General features: G+C 41.2%; 1 protein-coding gene across 3 annotated transcripts in view; it reads left to right on the top strand.

Annotated features, from left to right (window-relative positions):
• adam19a (ADAM metallopeptidase domain 19a) overlaps positions 1-24528 on the top strand; it is a 222547-nt gene that overhangs the window by 137890 nt on the left and 60129 nt on the right. For all 3 annotated transcript variants that reach the window (XM_034676861.1, XM_034676859.1, XM_034676860.1), the window contains 2 exons: positions 9503-9584; positions 20982-21058. In XM_034676861.1, coding sequence (XP_034532752.1) covers positions 9503-9584; positions 20982-21058 — 159 coding nt within the window. The remainder of the gene's footprint in view (positions 1-9502; positions 9585-20981; positions 21059-24528) is intronic.

Below are 24528 nucleotides of genomic sequence, written 5' to 3'. Positions count from 1 at the left end.
CAATCAGCAGACAGTAAAATGTGCATACCATTTAAACTGCTCTGCCTGCCTTCTCTTGCTGCTCATCCTGCACGCCTCTCTACCCTCCTCCACTCCAGCTCCTCCTTTCTGCTGTGTCTGATTTGACCAGTGTCATACAGTATTTATTGTCACTGATGCTCGCTCTGTTCTGTACCCTGGCGCCTTTGGTGCTGCTCTCCCTGCCTTTTCATGTATGCACATGAAAGAGAGGGGAGGTGTACTCTCTCCCACCTCAGGCTTTGGCATTTTGCGTATGACATGTGGAAGTGCAGGGAGCTCAGGGGATTAGTTTGTACTTCTAGCCATCGTCCAGCACATTCTGACCCCACCCCGTCCCACATGCAGCAGCCAGAGGTTACTGAAAGGACGAATGCTCTGCACAACAAACTTTGATTGGAAGAGGACTGTATAATAAAAAAAAACTCTCAGAAAGCTGCCCTCTGGATATCATTTTGAAAAGGGTCATCCTCAGAGCGGTGGCCTGATGGTAGAGATACTGTGGCTGCTATCAAAGACTTCATATCTAACTCCTCCATCCTTTACATCCACTCTCTGAAGGGCCGTAAATAGGATGCTCTGCCCCTGCAGGTTCCTGCTTCTGGGTGTAAAGTGAACACAGAAAACTCTCAGGCTAATGTTAAGCTCAACCACAGTTCAGCATTAGCTTAACTGTGATGTTGCTAACCCTCTCAACTGTGGAGCAGCTGTGCCTGGAGCAGTTATTGTGTTTAATATTCAGAGTGTGACGGGTTATTCAGGATAATAATGAAGACCTTTACTTTAATGCAGACTCTGTTTCCTGTTGGTCCCTGCAGCCCTGAGGCACGACTGATAAACAAACCCTCTCAGAGAGCAGTGTGTGTCACTCAGAGAGCATTAGTCACACACACATGATGCATTTGTTTACACACATGTAACACTGGCTGCATTTAGCCGTGTTTGCTCATGAGCTCTGCTGATGCTGGAAATCTGTTTATCACAGATTTCACATGAACAGGTGAGCTCTGTGAGCTGGTGTTATTGTTGCTTTTGGGGTTTATCTTGTGCAGGGTTTGTGGTGTTACACCCATCCTGTGAGTTTGAAGATACAGCACTCTCAGTAAACACCCACAGGCCCTGAGTTTAGATGGAACCAGTGATAACTGGTCTGAATGAAGTGCTCAGGAACTTATTATAGTGGGTTATTTTTGTATGTTTGTCTGCTTTGGATGTCTGAATCAACAACAGCACCAATACTTGCACCATTAGCACCAATGTAGGAACACAAGTGCCGAGGTCAGTACAGGTAATGAGGTTGTTTTGGTCACTACGCCTTAAATTAACTTAAAGAGGAAACACCAGGACCTGCTTTCACTTATCTATGAGTTTGGTTCATTTTGTAGTCCTTACAGAGCATGTGCATGTGATGTTACGTGGTCGCACAGAGCATTTAGTACTGATTGCACCGAGAAGCATCAACGTTCAGCCTGAATGCATCAAAAACACAAAGACATCTACCCGGACAAGGTTCAAAACAAGATTATGTTCTAAGTTTCATTTTTGATCAGGCCGTCCTTTCAAAACCATGATAGAATAATGATCTCAGGTACAATAAAATATCCACAGAGCGAAGCTCTGCAGTTACACTAACACATACTGCATCAGAGCCTCCCTCCTCTTACCGTAAAACCTCCAATAAAAGCCTGCCCCAAATAAAGGCAGGGTCCCCTTTAGAAGCCAGGTGTGGCTGTATGTTTAAAGGTGACATATCATGCAAAATTGACTTTTTAATGATTCTCTACCTGAAATATGTGTCCCTGGCATGTCTACAAACCCCCCCAAGAATGAAAAAAATCCATTCTGCCCCTGTTTTGATTTCTCCGCCTTTCTGTAAATGTGTGTGAAACGAGCCGTTTCAGACTTCCGTGTTTTTGTTACGTAACAACAATATCCGGTCTGTCACGGAGTCAGAGCTCGGAGCTTGTTCAGCCCATAGACTGTATAAAATAATACTGAATCCCCCCTCCGTTTTTCATTACCTGCACAAATGTGTGCTAACAAGGAGCTTAGGAGGGAGGCATGCTCATTGTAGGCTGTCTTAATAAACACAAAGGTTGGTTTTACTCCCCACGTCTGCAGATTTGAAGATCTAGTGGATGATTTTTATTAATCATTGATAAGTGCTAGCGCTAGTTAGCATAGCTACATAGCTACATGTCGTAGCTGTAGCTGTGTACCAAGACACACGTCTACATACTGACAAATAAAACAACGAGAAACACTAAATCTGTGACCAATCCTTCAGAAAAGGTCCCGCTGCCTTTCTGGTAGAGGTCGGTTTTACTCCCCACGTCTGCAGATTTGAAGAGATCTAGTGGATGATTTTTATTTGTCATGGATAAGTGCTAGCGCTAGTTAGCATAGCCACATAGCTACATGTTTATAGCTGTAGCTGTAGCTGTGTACCAAGACACACGTTGACATACTGACAAATAAAACAACAAGAAACACTAAATCTGTGACCAATCCTTCAGAAAGGTCCTGCTACAGGCGCCTCTCCATCAGGATCAGATTCTGGATCAGATTCAGAGGGTTGAAGTAACGTGATCTCTGAGCAGCCGTGTATATTCAGCTAACATGTAAACATTAGATCCACGTGCTGGAGAGCCGAGGGCACATCCACTTCCCCAGGGGGCGTGGTCAGAGGGAAAACAGAGTGTTCTGAGGAGGACTGAAGAAGAGGGCTTTTCAGGCATGCCAAAATCTGATTTCAAAGTGTTTTTTTGAGCATAAACTTTAAAGACATGTTTTGGGGACCTCTTAGACCAATATATATTGATGAAAAAAGCGTGATATGTCACCTTTAAACAAATAAAGGCCGGTCTCAGTTAGAAGCTCGTAAACAAGAACTGATGTTCTGGTTGTCTTATTTATTATACTGATATTAAAAGCCACATGACACATTTAGTGATCTCAAGTACGGAGCACCAAGAAAACAGGGACACTTGGCAACAGGTCGTCAAGTTTGTGACACAGAAAGCATCATGAGGAGCATTTATGGCAGATTTTTAAGAGAATGGGAGGAAACATAGCTGAACCGAGCGGTAACCTGTGGACGCAAGAATTGAAGCAAATGTGCAAGTGTAAAAAACTGCAGTTCATCGAGTGTCGCAGCTTGAGGCTGGCTCCTGAAGTACTGGAAACCACATACACATACAGCCTGGTACAAAAGACGAGTGTAGTCTGGATAGCTCATTTCTAGGTCGGCACACACTGTTTGGGGGGTGATGTTTTTTATAAAGCTGCAATTTCGAAGATATTAAGATTACAAGTTTTCCATTACGAGAGGCACAGCTGACTTGATTGACAGGCGGGAACACTGTAGCTGTTGGCGAGGAGGCTCAAAGCCCGCCTCTTAACCTCACAATCGCTTGACAGCAGTTAAATTGAGTTCAATATTTCCAATATGGCTGCCGCCGATGATTGGCCTCAAAACAGTGCTTCAGACACAGATGGCTGACGTCCATTATTTACAGTCTATGAGCTGAACATTAACTTCCATCTAAGAAAGACCATGAAAACCCGACTTTTGAGTAGCAGAAGGAGGTAGAGTAGGGTTAATGGTTAGCTGGAGTGTTTGTGTAAGTAAATCCACAGCGCGCAGGGCATGGCACGACATCGATCAGCGATATAGTCTCCAACAAACTGATCAGGGTGAAAGTTGAAGAGGTTTACGTAACGGTGCGGGACAAGAAGGACTTTACTGCTCACATCAGTGATTTAACCTCACATGACATGGAATGGTGGTTGGCAAACGCGGGTCCACATTCACTCCTTATTTATGGAAAATGTAAGAATTCTGGTGAATTGCTTTTTGAGAAGTGTGCAGGACCAGCCTGTATTTCTCGCTGTGTTTAGTTATTAGTAATGCTACAACAAACACTGCAGCACAACTTCTGAGTGAACTGAATTAAGCGAGAGTGGTTTCTATTGTTCGTGAGTGGACCTTTATTTCTCAGAGGGAGATTGTGCAAGTTTTTGGATCAATAGTAAGAAAATAAATCTCCAAGTTTACATGGATTTCTGAACACACAGCTCTCACAAATGTTAATAGATGTTTGTTGACGTTATTAGAACACAAATCTTAACTTTAAAAGCTTGTACTTATTGTTGATGCTAAAAAAATCTTTGTAGCAGGAAATCTGAAAAACCTCCTCCTGGTTTTTTACCTCCGTCACACTCCTCCTCCCTCCTTCCTCCTATAGCTTGTTTGAGAGAGATATAGGAGCTTTGCTGAGTAATCAGAACCAACAGGAGGAGAGATCATGGGTTTAAAAACACACTACCTCCTCACACAAACACACTCTCTGTCCGGCTGTTTATCCTCCCGGCCGGCTCATTAGAGGGAATTTATCCACACAGCAGAGCCAGGCGGCCGTCTGCTTTCCCTCTGCCTCGTCGAGAGCCCATTACTTTTATTGTTGGAGGTATCTCAGCGGTTTGACCCTCTGCAGCTGATGCTCACAGGGAGAGGAAACGTCTGGGTGTGTTTGTGTAATTATTCAGTATCAGGGCTGCTGATGAGTTCTTTCACATCCGCTGGCTCTTCTTTAACGAGCGTACGTGGTGGACGAGTACGTGGAAGAATGAGATCTGCAGAGAAAAGCCAGAAAAATCAACCACGAAAGGAGAAACTAGGCTGCTTCTTAAAACCAGCACATTTTCTGGAGAGCAGATAGCTTGATACCAGCTTTCATCAAACTTCAATATGTGTTTTTTCCCGGTCATGCAATGTGGCACCTCAAACTGGCACACGAAAAGAGAGGGAGAAGTTTCATGAGCTGGATTTGGCCGCAGTTAGAGACTAGCAAAGTATGTTTGCTATCGGGATCCAGCATCGCTTTCCGCCTGCTGCCCACATCTGCAGAGGATTATTAAAACTTTAGTTTGGCACACTAGATCATCTTCTTTTTCTCCATTTATCTATGCCAAGAATCCTTCAAACAAGGTGCTGGTATGATGTTTAAAGAGTACGTAAAACCTCATTTCTGATGGCTACATTTTACAGGTTTAGGGCCTGTGTCCACTGGTATTGTTGTTTCTGCTGGCAGCACCCAGAACCTGAATTACAGGGCACTACTGGATGCTTCCTGGTGCTAGGTTTGCAGTTGTTCAAGTCAGTTTAAATCACTCTGTATGCTTAACATTGATTTTTGTTGAAGGGAATTTTAAACAGAAAACTTGCTACAAAGGAATCATGTGTTTCATTAGCATGAAATTATACCCTTGACTTTTGTTTTTATTGTCCCCACAAGAGGCTTAAGTTGTAGTATTTTCCAGAGAGATGTTGTGATCTGTGCTAAGTATCATCTGCAAATATTATCAGATATATTTTTTGTGACACTGCTGCAAGATCATTAATGTAGATACGAAAGAGAAATGGTCCTAAAATGAAACCCTGTGATACTCCACACTGTATCGTAGCTCTTTTTGACTTTATACCATTTATGCTAACATACTGCCATCTACTTTTACTGAGCCACTTCAATACTTCACCATACAATTAAATTTAGCAAGTCAAATGTCACAATGTATGATTTATTTCTAGGGCTTTTTATGAATAATAAAATTTAAATGAGTTATATAAGCTTTAATTTTGGGTTGTATAGATACTAGTCTCATAATTATTAGAAAAAAAAACTGAAATAAATGACATCAAAATAAGAAAAATTATGCAACAGGAAAAGATGATAATTTCTCTTACAAAGTAGATTTTTTAAATTAATTATGAAAAAATTGTAGTAAATTGACGATTTTAGATTCATTCAGCTCAGTTAACAGACTCACTACCTGGAGTTATGTATTTGGACCTTCTGTTCCCACCGTACTTATTTTCTGTGGTTGCTCTGAGGGACTTCAACATCTCAGAGTGTTTGCTCAGCTTCAAGGTTTCACAGAGTCAATCACACTTTAAATGAAGGCGTAGCAGAGATTTGAGAGCCATCTTTGTCTCTTCATTATACTTCCAGCCTGAAAGACACCTCTAAAGAAAAGCAATCAGCTCTGTCTCTCCCTCCTCTTGATGAAAACTCTGTGTAAATACTGTCCCGAATAAGATGGACCCTCACGCTCTTCAGATTCTGCACCGGCTTCAAACGAATTAGCTTTAGAGGATTGCCACGTCAGATGCTCTTTTTCTATTGCACAGCAAATTGTCTGCAGTAAAAGGGGTGAGAAAGCTGGATTATGTTCCATTACGATCCCCCTCAATGAATAATACAATAGGACCCCCAGGACCGAATGGAGATTGGGCTCATCTTTTCATGTCTGTCCTCCGTTTGCTCAGGGATCTGCAGCCAGAGAGAGCCTCCTGGCTGGTTAGAATTCAGCCACACACAGACAGAGATGTCCTCGCGGTACCTCTGGTCCACACGTCAGGAACTGAGGTGTCCGTTCAGGGACGTCCTGGCATTTGACAAGTGACTCCTCCGTCCTCCCTGGACATGACAGATGTCATTCTTTTCCTCTGGCTGGAGGAAACAGAGCCAGTACTCTTTGTTGCAAGGTGACCTTTTCAGAAACATCAGACAATCATTACTATATGTCTTTGCACCGGCCAGATGATCGGAGGCTTCATCTTTTCAGACCGCCTGTCCTTCTGGGTGTCTGTTGGTACATTTGGCTGTATATAAAGATGGACAACATAGACTGTATAAAACATGGACTCTGGCTCTGGACCCTGGCTGATTATCAGGGGGCAGTATTCAGCATTTGGCTGATTATCTGTGTCAACATTTCATTTTCTTGATCTATTTCAAATTAATAATAATTTTAAAAGTTTGCCACTCCCTGCTGGAGGTGTTTCTTTCCCTCTAGGTCTGTTTTAACTCCCCCATATAAGTAACTCAGTTTTATGAATGACGGATACAAATTCTTAATTTTGACTATATTTTCACTGGTACCAAATATCAGTTATCAGTCTCATGAACTGATCTGTATCGGCCCTGACAAACTGACATCATTCATCCTATACTCATATGCTGAATGGTACAGCACCTTTATATAAGAACCATCCCATCTCCAGTCAAACAGCCAATCTCTGGGATTCTCTGATGGAGGAAAACCTCAGTGGCTGTCGTGGGCTTAAATTCCAAGGAAGTCTTTTGTTGTGCTCTGCAAAGCGAGGTTTCAGCAAATCTTCACAAAAGTGCAGACAAAGAAAGTTTGGTTGAATCAGATAAGAATTTGCATGAGGTTCGATACAATCACAGTGAAAGGGTTCGGATATTTTTCCTTCCTCGTCTCTGTTTCTCCTTTTTTGTTATCCTTCCTCAACTCCATCAACATGAAAGACTGCGGTCCTGCTGATCCAACATTTCATTTGGAAGAGATTATGCTTTCTGCAATCAAGCTTTAGCAATATCAAGAAAATGATACAGGGATGTCAGCGCACATGGAGAAAGAAGCTATGAATATCATTGAAGCTTTGTCTGACGGTGCACTTTCTTCAAAGCAGAGGTTTTAGCATCAGAGGGAACAAGGTCTCACTCATCAGACACATTACTGTCAGACTGAGCGCGCTCCACAACACTGAGAGGGCTTACTGTTGCCTGTCAGACATTCATAGAGATTTACTCAGGAGCACATACATAGAAATCTCCTCCTCTGGTTGTAGAGATTTCTCAATGAGTTGATCTGAGGGTTGATTTTGTGTGCCGAGAGAGCAAATTAAGCAAACAGGAGTTTAAGTTTTTGTGTGTTTCTGTGGTTGACTTGTTTAAAACAACAGCTGACCTCTTTGTCCATTTTTAAATCACGTGCAAAGTCACAGATCTTCCAATTATAAATACTTTTCATGAGTTATCATCTTTCATTTTTCTTTTAAAGTTACATTTTTCTGGGTTTTTTATCTGAAAAGTGCTGCCAATTTGAAAAGGACCCTTATGGAAAGTTTGATGCATCCACAGAAAGAAGCCATGCAGTCAAAGTCTCCCTCCTCTTACCGTAAAACTTCAAATAAAAGCCTGTCCCAATTAAAGGCAGGGTCCCTTATAGTGGCCAGGTGTAGCTGTACACAAATAAAGCCACTACCTGGTTTTCTGGCAGTCTGTGTAATGAAGTGCCTAATTCATTAAAAAGACACTGAAATGTAACACACTTTATCACACTTGATCGCCAACACAGCACAAAGAAAACCAAAGCCTAAAAAACACAGAATATTATATTAAATAAAAGAAAACAGCTAATCAACAAAAAGTTTTGGCTCTTTAAGTAAAGGCTAAACTCCTAAGTCAACAATATTTAAAAAAACATTTGAAAATACAGAAATAAAAGCAGTTAAATGTTTTTGGGAACACACCATGCTCAAGGGGCTGTGGCTAAAATTAGCTTAGCTTGTTTTAGGGTTCTTCTTTCACAGGGTTTTCTAAGAGTAGCTGAATAATCCTGAGATGTCTCCTCTTCTGAAAAACAAACAACTGTTGTTTTATAATCACTACAAACTGAGAATAAAAACAGCTACAGATTGAAGTAAAGTTTTTTTGAGTACTTTTTGCACACATGGGGGCCAGGGGCATGTCCAAAGGCCTGGCGTGGGCTCCGCTTTGGTTGCTGATTGTGTGTGCCACCCCTGGATTCTGAACTGTGATTTGCTCTTTGACCTGTCAGAGGCGTGACTTGCATGAAAATCAAGTATTTGGATTGACATACATCAGGCTGCTAGTGGCTTTCTTTGCATATTAACGTCTCATATTAGTTGTTTGTTACGTTAGTTTGTGTCTTTGGTTGTATGTCTTATCTAAGATCTCTTAGAGCATCAAGCACAGGAAGTTAAGATGTATGAAACTGTAATGCTCTAATGATAGTAGTTAAAGTAGAATATATCTATGGCCACCCCTGCAGGGCGCAAGTTGGCCCCTCAAGTCAAAAAGTGTGGATACGTCTCTGGATGTTGGAAAAATTGTTGCTTCCAAAGCTGAGCCAACAACAGCAAAACTTAAGTGTTTATTTTTATGATTGTAGATGAAATCACCTCAAAGTAAAGAGAAATATTTGTCATCCCTGATTTTCTAAACCATACAACACCATTCATCCCTGAATCCTGATCTGAACCTCTCTACCTGGACTGATCTACAGAAGAAGCAGCTCAAGACAGGTCCTTTGTTTTCGCACAGTCAGCTACCATCTGTCACTTAGCTCGTCTAGCTAATCGTGTTAGCCGATGACACATCATCATGGGCTAACTGAAGGAGGAAAGCTCTGCCTTTTTTGTCATCATGAGTGTAGCTGCCAACATGGCTTCAGTTTGACCCGTTTAGTTACACTTAAAACAACAATACATAAACTTCGTAACCCTCCTGGAGTCTAACATCAGTGTGTAAATAACCAAACACAACACCTCTCTGTGGTTTAACTTTTCTACCTGCTGTTGAGACTGAAATCTCACAAAGTGAAATGTGGTCTGATTTCTGATTTCCGTTTCTCCTCTCTTTCTGTTTTCCAGCGAGCTTTTGGGTCCCGACTTTACAGAGACCTACTACACAGAGGATGGACAGCCGGTGACTGTGGACGATTACAATTACACCGTGAGTACAGATCGTTTTTCTGCTTTAGACACTCTGCACTCTTCTCTCCGTGCCTATAAGAAGATATGCCGACCACAGTCTTGTTTTACCTTAAACCAGCATCCTCGTTCTGGAACTGCAAGGCTTCATACCTGTCTCTAGAGTCCGAAATGAATACCCTTGATGTGCCAAATGCAGGCAGATTTTCAGTTTAGGTAGTAACTTTCAGAAAGCTAAGAGCCACAAGGCAGATTTGTACCTCAATAATTTATCTCCTCCTGTCCTCTTCAACATCACACCTTAATATCTCTATGAAATATCCTGAAACAGCTTTGCTTGACTCAAAAATGCTTCTTATCCTTACAGCCGTAAAAAATATGACTGGCCGATGGATGTTTTTACCACCTCTTGCAAAACTAAGGAATTGTATTTTTCGGCTGCAACGTTTGCTTCATCAGTTTGATCTAAAGGAAGTAGAGTTAATAAAAGCTTCAACTTAAAAGGTGAAATAGGAAAGATGCAAGGAGATTTATCCACAACATGTTGGGACATAGAAAGAACAATATTCAATATTAGGTTTTCAGGGCCAGGTTAAAAAAGAAAGCAATAATTTGAAATACAAGAATGCTGGAATAAAAAATCTGAATAGAAAGCTGCAGACTCAAAAATGAAACACTGCCCTTTAAATATGTGTCATTGTGCAAGAAATGGTGCAGAAACACTGCATCGCATAACTAAGACGCTCATCAACGCTCGTCAACGTTGCATCTGTCAGATAAGCACTTTGGTCAGTTCTCAGGTGGAGGAGTGTCTCCTGTCTTTCTCGGTTTGAAATTTACAAACCGAAGAAGAAGTCTAGACCTCGTTTAAATTCACAGCTGTACTCCAGAGCTCAAACTACAGCTTTAGTTATGTCCTGTTCTGAATTCAACACTTCTTCAGTTCCATGAATATCAGCACAGAAACAGCACGGCGTTGATACAAGTGAACTCAAACAGAAGGAGAATATTCTCTGTTACGACAATAAAACATCTTGTATTTAAAGATGAGTACCACCTGTGAGTGTCATCTTCAAAGAAACTCAGTACTTTGAGATAACTTGACTTTATTTCCTCTTGACGTCGCTTTCATACGTGCAGTTTGACTCTCTATTTTCAACAACAGAGAGAATGATTAGAAAGAGATGTTTTTATGAGCTGCAGACAGGTTTTCTAGGGGATAGTTAAAAAAAAATGACAAAGTAAAGCACGGCTTGATTGAACAGATTAAAGGTGGGGAAACTCAGCAGTCCATAAAGAGAGCTCTCCTCCGTGTTTGGAACAATAGAGAATAAAAGTCTATGTCGTTAAGTCTCTGATTTCCCTCATTAATCATATTTCTTACGACCACAGCAGACGTCTCTGCGGCACGTCGCTGCTGATGCATAAATTATGAAGCACTTTATTAACGCTGTTGGCCATGTGTCACACAGCCAGAGTGGAGGAGTGTTTGGAGGAAAGTTTGTAATGAAAGGAGGAGAGCTCCCTCACCAGCTCCAGACCTCAGCCTGCTGCTTTCACTTAACCCTGCACACACCTGCAGAGCAGGTACACACAAACACAGCTGTCACAGAGGGGCACAAGGCATAAGAGACACACTCACCTCACGACTCATGATGCTGGGAATAAGATGCTTTAACATCTTTTAAAGGGTGTAAGAGATTCCCTCTTAACTTTAACTTATGGGGCTTTTATTTCATTATTTTACTACCTCACACCTAGCTTCATGGTTCCTTTTTAGGTAGCAAACCTGCTTTTGTTTTGAAAGGTACTTCCTCTGTATCATAAAGTTAAAGGGGTAAATACAAAAAGCTAAAACGAGGACTTACAGTGAGAAACATTGGATGGATCTCATCTTAACCCACCATGAGCAGAGCACTTTGCAGCACTTAGCAAGTTACAGTGGCAAAGACAAACTTCCTTTAACAGGCAGAAACCTCCAGCAGGACCAGACTCATGTTAGACACACATCTGCTGAGGCCGAGTTGGAAAGAGGGATAGAGGGAGATGAAGAGAGAGAGATGATAGTGGTGAGACGGATAGTAGTAGTTGTAGCAGCTGGAGTCTGGCACGTCCACAGCAGCAGGCCGTCTACAGCAGAGATCCAGAGGAACCTACGAGACAAGGGAGCTCAGGGACTCCAGAAAGGTCTATATTTCGTAACTTTAATGTGACAGGAAGAGTTAAAGTAAGAGCCAAGCAGAGAGAGGAGAGAGAGGAAAAGACAGGATCCTAGTTTGCCAGTTCCCCCCACAGTAATAGCAGCATAACTAAGAGCTGGTCCAAGCCTTATCCAGCTCTAACTATAAGCTTGATCAGAGAGGAAAGTTTGAAGCCTACTCTTAAAAGTAGAGAGGGTGTCTGCCTCCTGGACCCTTACTGGTAGATGATTCCAAAGGAGAGGGGCCTGATAGCTGAAGGCTCTACCTTCCATACTACTTTTAGAGACTTCTTTTTATTGAGTTTAACCCTTTTAAGAATCAAAATCACACAGACATTCTGACATTTAACCAAAAAAAAAGGAAAACACTGATAGTGAAAGTTCAGTTTAAAAATCCAGTCATTTCAGGAATAATCAACACCCAAATATGACTTATTCTTTCTACTTTATTGCTCTTTTGTTGCTATGATAAGGCCACTTAATTAGCACTATAATGTGTAATTTGCTAAACTCAGACTCTGATGTTTTGACTCAAACATGTTAAGCCTCATGGAGAACATCTCCAGAGCAGAGGTCTGAAATCCTGATAATTAACAGAGAGATGCCAGCTGTCTGTCTCAAAGAAGAACCAACCCAACAGTGTGTTTTTTCTCATATATTTTGTAATATAAACATTTTTGTGAGGTGCTTTCCTTCTCTTCATTTTTCTGGCGCTGAGATTTAAAATTGTGGAAATAAACTCCCTCTGATCGCCTCTTTGGTCTTTCATCAACAGTCTTTAACAAAGTCACAATGCTCCTCATGCACCAGCCTCTGAAGTCTCTTCATTTCAATCTTTAAAGACTCCAGCTATCAGGATCTCTGCAGACGTCTCACATCTCCAGAGTTTTTGAAGATCAGAGGTGTTTGAGCGCTCTGATTGGTCCTTTGATTAGCCGAGCTGTTAAGTGCTACATCATAGAAACCAAATCATCAGTTTGTCCTCAGCGCACTTTTCCTGCAGCGCTGCGTGTCAAATTATGTGTGCTTATGCTTCATTTAATGAGGAGTAAGTCCTTTAAACAAATAAAAGCTGATGAAGATTAATGGGAGGTCTAGTTTTTGAGCTGCTGCTCACTCTAAGTTCATTATTTTCAATTAATTAATCATTCTAGTTTTGTGCAGCTCTTAATTTCTGAAACTATGGGCAGATGTCTGACAAGAATTTGTCTCTTAGCATGTTAGCGACTTCTCAGGCAATCTTTTGTAGCCAGTTGTTAGCGACAAACAATTTAATCTGTTTGTGGTGAGTCTCAGTTTCACTGTGAACAGTCAGTTCCACAGAGGCGTAACTCTGGCTAACTTCAGCGGTATGAACCTGAAACAGAAACTGATGTTCTTGTGATGTTGTTGTAATTAATGGGTCTTTAGTTTGCTGAAATAACAACATCATGAGGCAGATTAGTCAAAAGTCAAAAGTCAAGCTTTGTCAGGTCTGTCCTCAAGAGGAGAAGAAAACTACTTTTACAATGTTTGTTTGTTGAACGGAGGTGGGATCCATCATTTCTGATGCATTCCAGGAAGTCATGAAATCTAAACGCTGATTTTCTTTAGTGACACAGCATCAAGCAGATTTGTGTCTCAGTGTAAATGTTTGATCTAGAACAGATTGTTAGCTGCTCTTCATGCAGATATCTATTCATAGAGAGAAAGAAATCCTCCTCACATTAACAATCATGGGAGCCGGGATGTCATTATACTGGATGGTGTTCCTCCTGCTTTTGCTCTCCATACAGACGTTTTTTCCTGCAGATACCAAAGCCCACTGACATCTGATTGGCCAATAATACTAAGGCTGCAAATAGAGACCAGAACACTTCCCATGATAAGCTCCAAACCCCCATACAGAGTCTGAATTTTTATGTAGAATCTATAAAGAGAGACTATATGAGGTCTGGTTTACTTGCTTCAAAACAGAAAAGACTGAGCAGCTCCTGCTGGGTCAATACATTAATGCATCCATCTATCTCCCAACATGCTGGATGACGCTTCAGAGCGAGTCAGTAATAATGATCTGTCTCTCTTTCTCCAAACAATGTGCTGCAGTGTTAGCATGCATGTCAGCTACCCCATCTGTCTCAGTCACAGACAGCCTGTTATCACCCCACTCTCCGTCCGACGGGCCACTCCAGGCCGAGTGTTTGGAGCGTCCTCTGACAGAACAAAAGAGATGAATATCACAAGTGTCACACAGGAGCCAGGGAGACTACAGGGCTGATCCAAAAGTGATGTCAGGGAGTCAATTTAGAGGGTTGGGCCTCTGTTTCTGAACCCCCTCTTACATGTTGTGTTAAAAGTTCATCCTCTAAAGGTTGTGACGGGCTCAGATTGTTATTCTGAGTGTCTGACAACGTTACAGAGAGGATCCCTACAGAGAGAGTCTTTAGTAACTAAAGATTTACCAGAAACAGCCTTTACATCTGGATCTCTTCAACGCCACCAAAGCCCATTTACAACATATTCAAGATCCTGTACGGAGCAGAGGTTGTCATTACGTTGACGTTTTGTGTCGTTTTGTAACTGGATGTCTTCATGGTATGATTAAATGAGTGGATGAGATCGTGCTGCAAGCAGAAAAGACAATGATGCAGCTTCGTTTCGTGCACGAAAATGATTTAAACTTCAGCAGGGAGAAAGACTATTTCGGACTTCGACTTCTTGCAAAAGTAGCACTCTAAGGCCGGCAAAAGGAATAGAACGGATAAAGTCGGGGTGAAAATCTTAGCCTGACAATTCTTGGAGATTCTCAGGAGTTCAGGGTAGAAGAGAAACATGATGTCAACATTATGTTGCATAACAGCTTTATGATTCATTCTGAGGTAATGATATTTTGTTTTAAAGCCTGACTACCTACTTAGTCACATCATACACAGAGACAAAGAACACAAATTAACTCAGGCAATAAGGAAAACATAGAATGGAGGCCCCTGAACCTGAAAATTATCTGTACACGTCATGTCAGAGTCCTCTCCTGTCCAAGGAGAGTCACAGGAAGGTAGCGTCTTCCCCCTCTGTCACATTCATTGTTCAAGTCTCTCCCTCTTAGCGAGGACCGCTCCTTTAAGTCTCAGAGAGAAAGGAAGTGCAAATTGCAAAGATTGGAAATCCTGCTTTATGCTGTGTCTGTGATTTCTGTGTTGCTCTAGGATTGTTTGGAGCATCGCTACTGTTTTCAAATATCCTGAATGAGCGGATTAAGCGTGCTCCCATGTTCAAGGGTTTCATTCTTGTTGCAGCAGTTGCTGGTTTGACTCTGGGCCATGACCTTTTGTTGCTTGTCATCCCCCACTTTCCTGTCTCTCCACAGCTGAATTAAAAAAAAAATGCTCAAAAAATCTCAAAAAAAACCTTTATGTGAATTGATGTGTTTACGTGCACGAAATCTTCCAGTTTCATCTCTTGTTTAATCTTAAATGACAGCTTTCCTATCAAGCTGTTAAACCAACATGATTCCTTAATATTCCAGTTTTATATGCAGCTGTGATTAAAGACATCGATGACCACTGTTCATAAGTGAGAGTTCTTTCTCTGACCCTTTCCAAAGGTCGATTAAAGACTAGGGATGGGCATTTCAATCCAAAATTCTATTCGATAATCATTGGCATCTGTACGACTATTATTAGAATGATTTCCCCCCGCCCTTCGATTTTTACTAAGTGGACGAATATTCGAAAATCATCGCCCATCCCTATTAAAGACGAGAGTCTAACCGGAAAATCTGCAACCATCACATGACACATCGCATGTTTATCTCAGGCTGTATGCTGTTTATGGTACAGCTAACATGATCGTGTCTATGTCAGGTAAATACAAGCCTTTCACTCACCCCTGACAGTTGATGAGCTTTGCCATTTTTAGAATCCTGTCAGGTATCCATCAGTTATGTTAGCATCGTTAGCACCCTAGCATTTCTACCTGCTTCATAGTCAGATTATCAGAGCATTCTCTATCTTCTTTATCCCTCTTCCAACTTTTAAATATCCTGCATGAAATCTTCCAGTTTTGTCTCCTTTTTCAATTTAAAAAGATAGTTTTCCTAACAGGATGTTTATACTGAGAATAAAACTGAATATCTCTTTAATATTCCAGTTCACATGCAGTTGCTCACACTAAGATTAACCTCAACTCTGCAAACTTAAGACTCGTTCTTTGCGATGCAGAGAGTTAGTGTAAACCAGCGACAAGAGCGTCACAATCTGCTGCAGAACCACAACTCGGATGAGATATTCAAACCTGTTTATGAATTTAACAACCATAGGACTTGTAAACTGGCCCTTAGGCTCTTTCTGCACACTCGCAGTTGTTTTTATATCATGCACCGTCTCTGAGAGTCACCTTGAATATATAACACTCACATCACATCTGTGTGTCGTCTGCATAGAGAAGACTACTCTGCAATTATATCCCGTCACACCCCGGACTCACAGAGAAAAGGGTTCAAATTAAAAGCAGAAATTTAATCAATTCTGTGGTTTCGAGATCTGTGACACCTTCCACACCTTCTCTATAAAAGCTCTGAGACTTTAAACACATATACGACATCACTCTGCAGATGAGCTCATATTTGCACGGATGATTAGTCTATAAAAATCTGTGCCGGTCTAATTATAGGAATGCTTTAACAGATGAAAAACATTTCACACAGCCTGACAGGTGAAAGGTTTCTTTATTCTGCAGCTTCACAATGAAACGATCCTCCTACTACTCTTCAGACGATGACTGCAGAGAAAACCTTTAAAGTTTAAAAAGAGTCTCAGCTGAGTCACTCTGCCTGCTCCGTGTTACTCAGGTGTTATTTTTAGAGTTACAAGCTGCACCTGTCTCACTTTTTTTCAGTTACAACCACAGAGGAGTAAAACCTCTGCAGTGTGGAGTTATATAATAAAAAAATAATCAAATTTTACCTGAACCTTGCATTTACTGCTGATGATGAGCGGAGACGTTCAGGATTTAACACAGAGGAGGGTGGGGTGTTAAAGAAAACACAGACTAGATTTGTGACATTTTCTATCATTGTCCTGAGGTCAGGATGAGTTTGCATGACATGAATGTTCTCCAGGTGATATTATTCCACATGTTGTGATTGGTGGAGCCTGACGGTCTCGCCTCGCTGACCTCATCACCGTCCAGACTCCAGAGAGTTGTGAGATGTTTCTCTTTCTCTCTATCACTTAAAGAGCAGATTTCTGTCCCTGTCATCAGAACATGAAGCTCTTTACAACAGAGTTATTCCTTCACAGCACAGACGAGTCACAATATTCAACATTTAACTATAAAAATTGTAAATTTGCAGCATTTCTATCTATTATTAATATCAGGCACAAATATCTCCTTTAATAAACATGTCTCAGAATGCTTTTTCCCCACAATGCACCAGGTTCAAGACATTTGTGGAGTGATGACATCAAATCTATTTCCTGGTGGTTCTTAGCTAAGACGTAATGTCATAGTGGGCGGGGTCGCTGTGGTTACACCCACTGAGTGGCAGCGTTAAGAACAAATGTTGCTAAATCACTAAAAAATAGTCCTTTTAAAGTTGAAGACTATTTGAGAAATTAAAGTGTCAAAAGTTGCAGTTCCTCGAGTGTCCACTTGAGGCTGGCTCCAAAAGCACCAGAAACCACATACACACCTATTCAAAGAGTCAATCTTTACAGCAGAAATAAACATATTTACAGCCTGGTTCAAAAAAGAAGTACTAAGAATCGAATTTCTCCATCGGCACACACTGTATGCGAAATGTATTTTTTTTCATAACTTATGTCACAGTCGCACCAAATACGTTAAATTCTCGCGTATACGAACACCATATGTTTTGCGTTCAATCGCTGAATTTGCACGAATGACTCGCTCAATTTGTGTGTACGCAAAGACGTGAATCTTGCGCGAATGATTCACTGGAGTTCATATTTTTTAGCTCTTGCAAAAAAGCAATGAAACGAATGAACATGAATCTTCTCAATTCGTACAAATCGCCCAATTTGTGTCCTTGTGCCCAACAAGTCTACTCAGTTCTTAACTTTGACTTTCCTTGTAATTCACTCATGCTAATGATTCTATTCGTTTTTAGTGTTAAAGCCACAATAGGTCTAAAGAAATTCCGGTTACAAGTTTTGCACAATTAAGGGCGTGGCTTACTTGACTCACAGGAGGGGACACTGTAGCTGTTAGCAAGGAGACTAAAGGACCGCCTCAACTCTACCGCTTTGCTTCAAGCTAGATCGACTGAAGTTAGGTTGAGTCAGCATTTCAAATATGGCGACCTTAAACGATAGATTTCAAAACTCTACTCCAGAAACCAATTGAGGTGGCGTGACCAGGCTGTGTTAGCAATCCAAGACAGACTCAGATTTTTTTTATAATCAGCTACTTCTCAAAAAGCTAGCGGACTGTCAGCCACGTAACTCTGAACAGTTTTTACATAACACATTGGATTTGGTGTCCTTTTTCACTTTAATTCACCAACAAATCTCACCATGAAGGACGACCTAGCATCCGGCTTTGAACTAGGTCCATAAATGTCAGTAAACCACATGTCTGTGGCGAACGGTACGATCTCTGCTGAATGGAACATCCCTTAATGTAAGCAGCTCTCTGTCTGTGTGACTCCAGTCTGCTGCAGCAGGACTCTGAGTTCACGCGTCCTTGTAACAATCTGTTCAAACAGAACGAGCTGAAAGTGCTTAACCTCCAGAGTTTAAACATTGAGCTAAAAACATGTTTGATGTTCCTGTTCACACAGTCAGAGCTGCAGGTGTCACAGCTGGCAGGTTCATCCAAACAGCTCAAACACAGACGCTCTTTTGGACCGTGTCCACATCAGTCCTGGAACAGACTAATTGCTGGATGTTGGCAGGTGGAGGTTTTAACGGAGCCCTCGGTGCTGCTGCTGTTTAAATAAAAGAGCTAATTAATGCGCGTGATGAGCTGACAGACACTTTCAAACTCTACTCAATGCTTTGAAAAGTCCCCAAAAGTGACATGAAGGCAGAAATTAAACCTTGTGGTAATAAATCCAAACAGGAGGTCTTTGGACCCACAGGCAGAGCCGCTTAAAGAAAGCACAAAGGTGTGATTTCTTTGTGCTTTAAAGGTTCAAAGAATTAATTTTTTTTCATTTCTTTTGTTCTGTTTCTGTCAGGTTTACCTTTTGTGCCTCAGAAGAAGGAGTGTGGTGTTTGGCAGGTGTTAGGGTCCTGAAAAGTTTCCTTCGGCTTTTATTTCTTGATGAAAGGAAACTTCAGGTTTAGAGTTACAGGAGAAGGAAATCTCAAAGTCAGCATTTCTGCTTCTTCATTTGAAGAATGTAAACATTTAACGGTTATTTGTCGGGATAATCTCGCTCAATGCGGGCATACGGTTTGAGAGAAAGGAAAGCAAACACAAATGTCGGTATTTAAACAAGATGAGAGTGTAAGACTGGACGTTTTTTTCTGCTCAATTGTAAATGTTTTCAGAGTTCAGTGAAAACAAGCTGACTGTATCTATGAGTGGGTTCTAAAGACGTGCAGTCCTTTCATGAATCAGGCCCTCTGTGTATGCTCACTGCTGCCCTCCACAGGCGCAATACAACATCCCATAAAAGTAAACTCAAGACTTACCTTTTTAACCTGGCTTTTAATTTGGAGAAATTTCTTTTTAGCCCTGGAATGCATTATTATCATTATAATCATTGTTATAGCAACATTTTTATTTTATTCTATCTTTTTATATATATATATATATATATTTTTTTTTGTTTATTGTATTTTTTTGGTATTTATCTTTTGTTATTTTATTGATTCTAACATGATTTATTTAATATTTCCGATAATTATCCTATTTTAATTTATTGATTTTTTTTTATTTTTATGTGGATCAGTTATGATTAAAGTTTAATGCATGCAAAGAAACATCAATCAATCTTTATTTCTATAGCACCAAATCACAATAAATGTTATCTGAAGACTCTTTCCAAACAGAGCAGGTCTAGACCGTACTCTATGTTCTATTATTAACAAAGACCCAACATCAAAACACAGGATAAGATCCAGTCCCATCTTACAGACTGGACTAAGTCTGATCTCATCTTAATCCACCATGAGCAGAGCACTTTGCAGCATTTAGCAAGTTACAGTGGCAAGGACAAACTTCCTTTAACAGGCAGAAACCTCCAGCAGGACCAGACTCATGTTAGACACACATCTGCTGAGACTGTGTTGGAGAGAGGGATAGAGGGAGATGAAGAGAGAGAGAGATGATAGAACATGATTACTCATGTCCCTGGCCTGTATGCATGATCAACACTTGCATCCTGGTTTCTGTTTATTGCATCTTTTTGCACAGGCGACTGTGATGTTAATTTTTTACAACATAAACTGCAGTAACTTAAAAATCAAAACACTCCATTGCAGATGTGACATATCTAAGAGCAACAACAAATATTAAATATGCCCTCAAGTATTACCGCGGTCAGCCTGTCGCTTGCAGCAGCTTAGGACAAGGGAGTGATGATATGCAGAAAGACAAAGCTTGTTTGTTCGTCACTCCAGAAGAAAGACGCTCTCGTTGTCACCGCTGTGGTTGTTTTGCTGATGCTTCACGTGACCTGTGCAGGTCATCTGCAGCTGTTAGAGACTGGGCAAGGCGTAAACGTGCCACAGTGTCCAGCTTTCTTTCAGAGTTCTGGAGGTGAGGACGAGGGCTTATCTTCTGAAATCAGGATGTGATGTCTACATGCACAAATATACAGGATACTTAAGAAAACAATGAATATTTATGAGCAATATGAGTGAATCAAACCAGGGTCACAGATAAACATCATATATCATCCATCGTACATCGTATTTATAACTAAAATCAGCCCTCTACATATATCCGTCCATCTCTGGTTGTAAATCTGTGGGATTGATTTCACTTCCTCCTCGTGTCCGAGTTCCAGCCTTCATTTGAACCTCATCACACTTTAAAGAGCTCTGCATCTCTCCATCGATCCGTCCTTTAACCGTCATCGTTCAGGGACAATGAGCGCGGTTTGAACCCGAAACAGGAACACCAGACTCGTTTCAGAGACGCGTCGATGCTGCAGATCGATTCATTGTCGTCCACTCTGCAGGCGTGTGCATAAACATTATCACAGCCTCTTAAAGCCAACCTCCACATGAGATATGAGGTATTGATCTGCACTCTCTTCTCTTTCAGGATCACTGCTTCTACCACGGACATGTGAGCGGACATCCTCAGTCCTGGGTGGCTGTTAGCACCTGCTCAGGAGTCAGGTACGTACCGGCCCAGTTCAGCTGTTACAGTGCTTTAGTTTATAGATCACTCAGCTGTGTGTCAGAGCGTCACTCATGTGCTCTGATTCAGTCTAATGTGAAGACAGCAGTGGCTGTTTCCTCAGACTGTTATCTGCGGACAGCTGGATCGTATTTATTACAAGGGGTCCAAGAAATAAGGTAGTATCAATGCTTTTGACAACTCTAGATGCATAAAGCGTGTTGAAGCTCTTAGTTATTCTTAAAATAAAACATGCTACAATGTGCAAATTACTTATTTCTTCGACCAGAGTCTGAATGTGAACCAAGTGGCAACCTACGGCTGCAAGAATTGAAGCCCATGCGAAAGTGTTACAACTGCAGTTCATCGAGTGTCCGCTTGAGGCTTGCTGCAGAAACACCTTGGTCACATGACTCCAGCTGTCCTGTGGTCCTGCTCCGGACTGCAGTAGATCGGAGACGGACCAGACACGGATCTGGTGGAAGTCCTGTGTTACTGTCCCGTCGGACGCAGAATCACAACTGATCTTGTCTTTACCGAAATGAACCTTTAATCATTCGATTCATCTCAGAACTTCTTCCCAAGGATTAAGACTCACAGTCGTTTAAAGACAGAGGATACGTTTATTGTGAGGTCAGGATTCCTCATGTGAGAACATTTTGTAAGTTTTGCATGAAGCAGAAAGATCAACAGAGGTCTCATTCTCTCCAAAAGAAACAGAATCACCTCCATGTTATAATCAGTGTTTCTCCACCAGCCTCCTGCAGGGCTGCAAATTCAGCGGCTGCTAATAATAATTAACTGAGAGGCTGAGATGACTTGTGTGGTTGGAAAATGATTCTGAAATTAAAAACAGCAAAAGGCTGGAGATGCCAATGTTCAATGAAAAAAAACTCACATGTTGGCTAAGATTCGAGTTTGTTGTGCAAAAAAATTAAGCAAAGTTTGGCATTGAAAATCTAAATATGAATGAGTCCATATCAGGCTGCAGCCCTTCTTGTCTCTTTTCCATCATGTTGCTTTGATTTCTCCAGCCTAAAGGAGCTGTTTGTTTACATTATTGTCAGTAAAAGTTTCATCGTGCAGCAGAAACATCTGCAGCCGACTCCATCACTCTTCCTCCACACATTCTGAAAAGTTTCTCCAAACACAGAAAGTTCCTCCTGCGCTGTCAGAGCTCCTCTTTCGTCTTCAGATTGTCATAAAAATGAGTAATTTGATCCTCTTTGGGGATCCAGGCAGCAGTTTTAAAAGTCTTAAATTTTCACAGCCTCAGACAGACTTTCATGTCGAACGGCGTGCATATTGAAGACTCAGATTGAAGCTTTCTGCTGCACGTCCTCAGGATGTGTGTCTCAAAAATATATTCATGAATCTGATCCAATAAAAGAGACATCAAGTTATAGCTCAGCAGGGCTTTAGTGTGAATTAAATCCAAAGCCTTTTCAGTAGATCTAAAGCGATAAGAGTTGGTGAAGTTTTTTATTGCATTGTGAAATAAAAACTTTTTATTTCGGATCTGATGGAGGGAGATGGGTTCAGGGTTCAGGCCCAGATCTGTGAGTGTTTTCTAAATGTCCCGTCAGTCACAGAGCCATCTGAATGTCAGCTGACACTCACAGGTTTGTTTCCGTTAAAAGAGACTAACTGGAGTCCAACGAGGTTTTTTACTTTAGTGCTAGGATGGAAATGTAAGCAATGCTTCAGATTTTAGCAAACAGATTTGTGAAAAACAGACGGAGCAAACAGGAAAGCAATGCAGCGATGAGGTGTCAGGGTTACGAGCTCATGTAGGAGTTTTTCCTTAAACCCTGGTAAATGAATTCAACAAGAATTGATTGCAACTGCTGATAGCACCAAGAACTGCACACCATGTCACCCTTCTATCTGCTCCATCTCAAGGATAAAGGTTCTCAATTTCAGAAACGCCCAGAGGATTTTGCAGTTCTGTGCAGTTTGCTCTTGTTTTGCGTCTGATTGTGGAGACAAGCTGTCAGCGTCTCCACAAGCATAAAGCAGCTCTTCCAGATCAAAACACTCTGCACATCTCACTCATGTAGAAGCTATGCCTACGTGTATGCATGCTGGAGTTGAGCTTCTGACAGCCTCAGACTGATTTAACACCTGATCAAAATAACAGTAACGTCATATTAAAAAGCAACACACAGATCCTCTTAGTTTAACTCTTAAAAGACTCTAAAGATGTCTAAGTCTAAAGTCACAACTTAAAGAACAAAAAAAAAGGAAATACGCTACACTAAAATGCAAACAAAACCTCAGTAGCCTGTTGCACCACAGCCCATTTAGTTAATTTTAACATAAGCTCCGCCTCTGAGAAGGCAAGTAGCCAATCATGGTTTAGTATCTGCAAAAAGCGACAAAACACAGAGCAGATTCAAGCTTTGTAATAATAACAATAACACATTTTATTTAAAAGCGCCTTTTTATGCACTCAAGGGCACTTCACAGTGAGATTATAAAAAAATAACACGCTTTGCAGCGCAGTGTGAAGAGGATTCCACCCTCTACATGTACTCTGAGAATTAGAAAGTTTCTTTGTGTTTCAATCGTCATTCACGTTTAGTGTCTGCAGAAGCAGCGTAGCCCCTTCGTAAATCAAGCCCTCCATACTTCCTCTCTCAAGCAATGCTGCTGAAACGCTTAATGCAGCAGTTCAGCGAAAATCTTATCCACTTTTTGCAGAGCGAACAAAAGAAATTAAATTAAAATCTCCACCTGGCTCAGAGCAGGCAGAAACACTGCAAGGCTGTGTGGGGGGAAAGTGGAGAGAGGCGAGCAGGTGGAGGTGGGAGTCAGGTGAGTGAAACAGCTGTTAAAGTCAGAGTAGATGGAGGATAAAACAGGTGTGTGGGGAGTCGGGATCGGCTGAAAGGAGGACAGCAGAATGGTCGCAGATATTTTTACCTTTTTGTTTAAATCAGTTGAAAATAAAAACTGAAATCTTCCGTCAGCAGCTCTGATTGAATCAGAAATGATGCTGCACACTCCCTGCACTCTGAAAAGAAGACCCAGTCATGCTGCCTGTCTCTTCTGTGGCTTTATGCGCTCTTTCTCAGTCATAAACGATTAACACACTCACACTAAAGTATTCACTGACCTTTACGTTACTTGTAATATTTTATGATCAGAAAATCAAATTTCACTCTCCTTTTAACCTCCTTTTAAAAGCCTCAGTAAACCCTGGAGTGTAAATGTTATTGTAGAAGGCAGGGAAACAGAATCACATTAGAATATTGTCAGAAATATGAAGAAGGAAACAAATAAAATGAGCTGGAAGATGAAAGCGGTCTGGTGTGATTCAGTGGGGAACAGAGCGCTGTGTTCTTGCGGGAGCTGTAATGAAAGCGTTCTGTCAGGGGTCACCTTTTATCCTCTGACACCTTTGAACATTTCTTCTGCCTGGAAACACAACAATCATCAACTGTGAATCAACAAAGTCTCTGCAAAA

This window comes from Notolabrus celidotus, chromosome 23 (assembly GCF_009762535.1).
Source record: "Notolabrus celidotus isolate fNotCel1 chromosome 23, fNotCel1.pri, whole genome shotgun sequence".
Classification (NCBI taxonomy): domain Eukaryota; kingdom Metazoa; phylum Chordata; class Actinopteri; order Labriformes; family Labridae; genus Notolabrus; species Notolabrus celidotus.
This window is presented reverse-complemented; position numbering and strand designations above follow the sequence as displayed.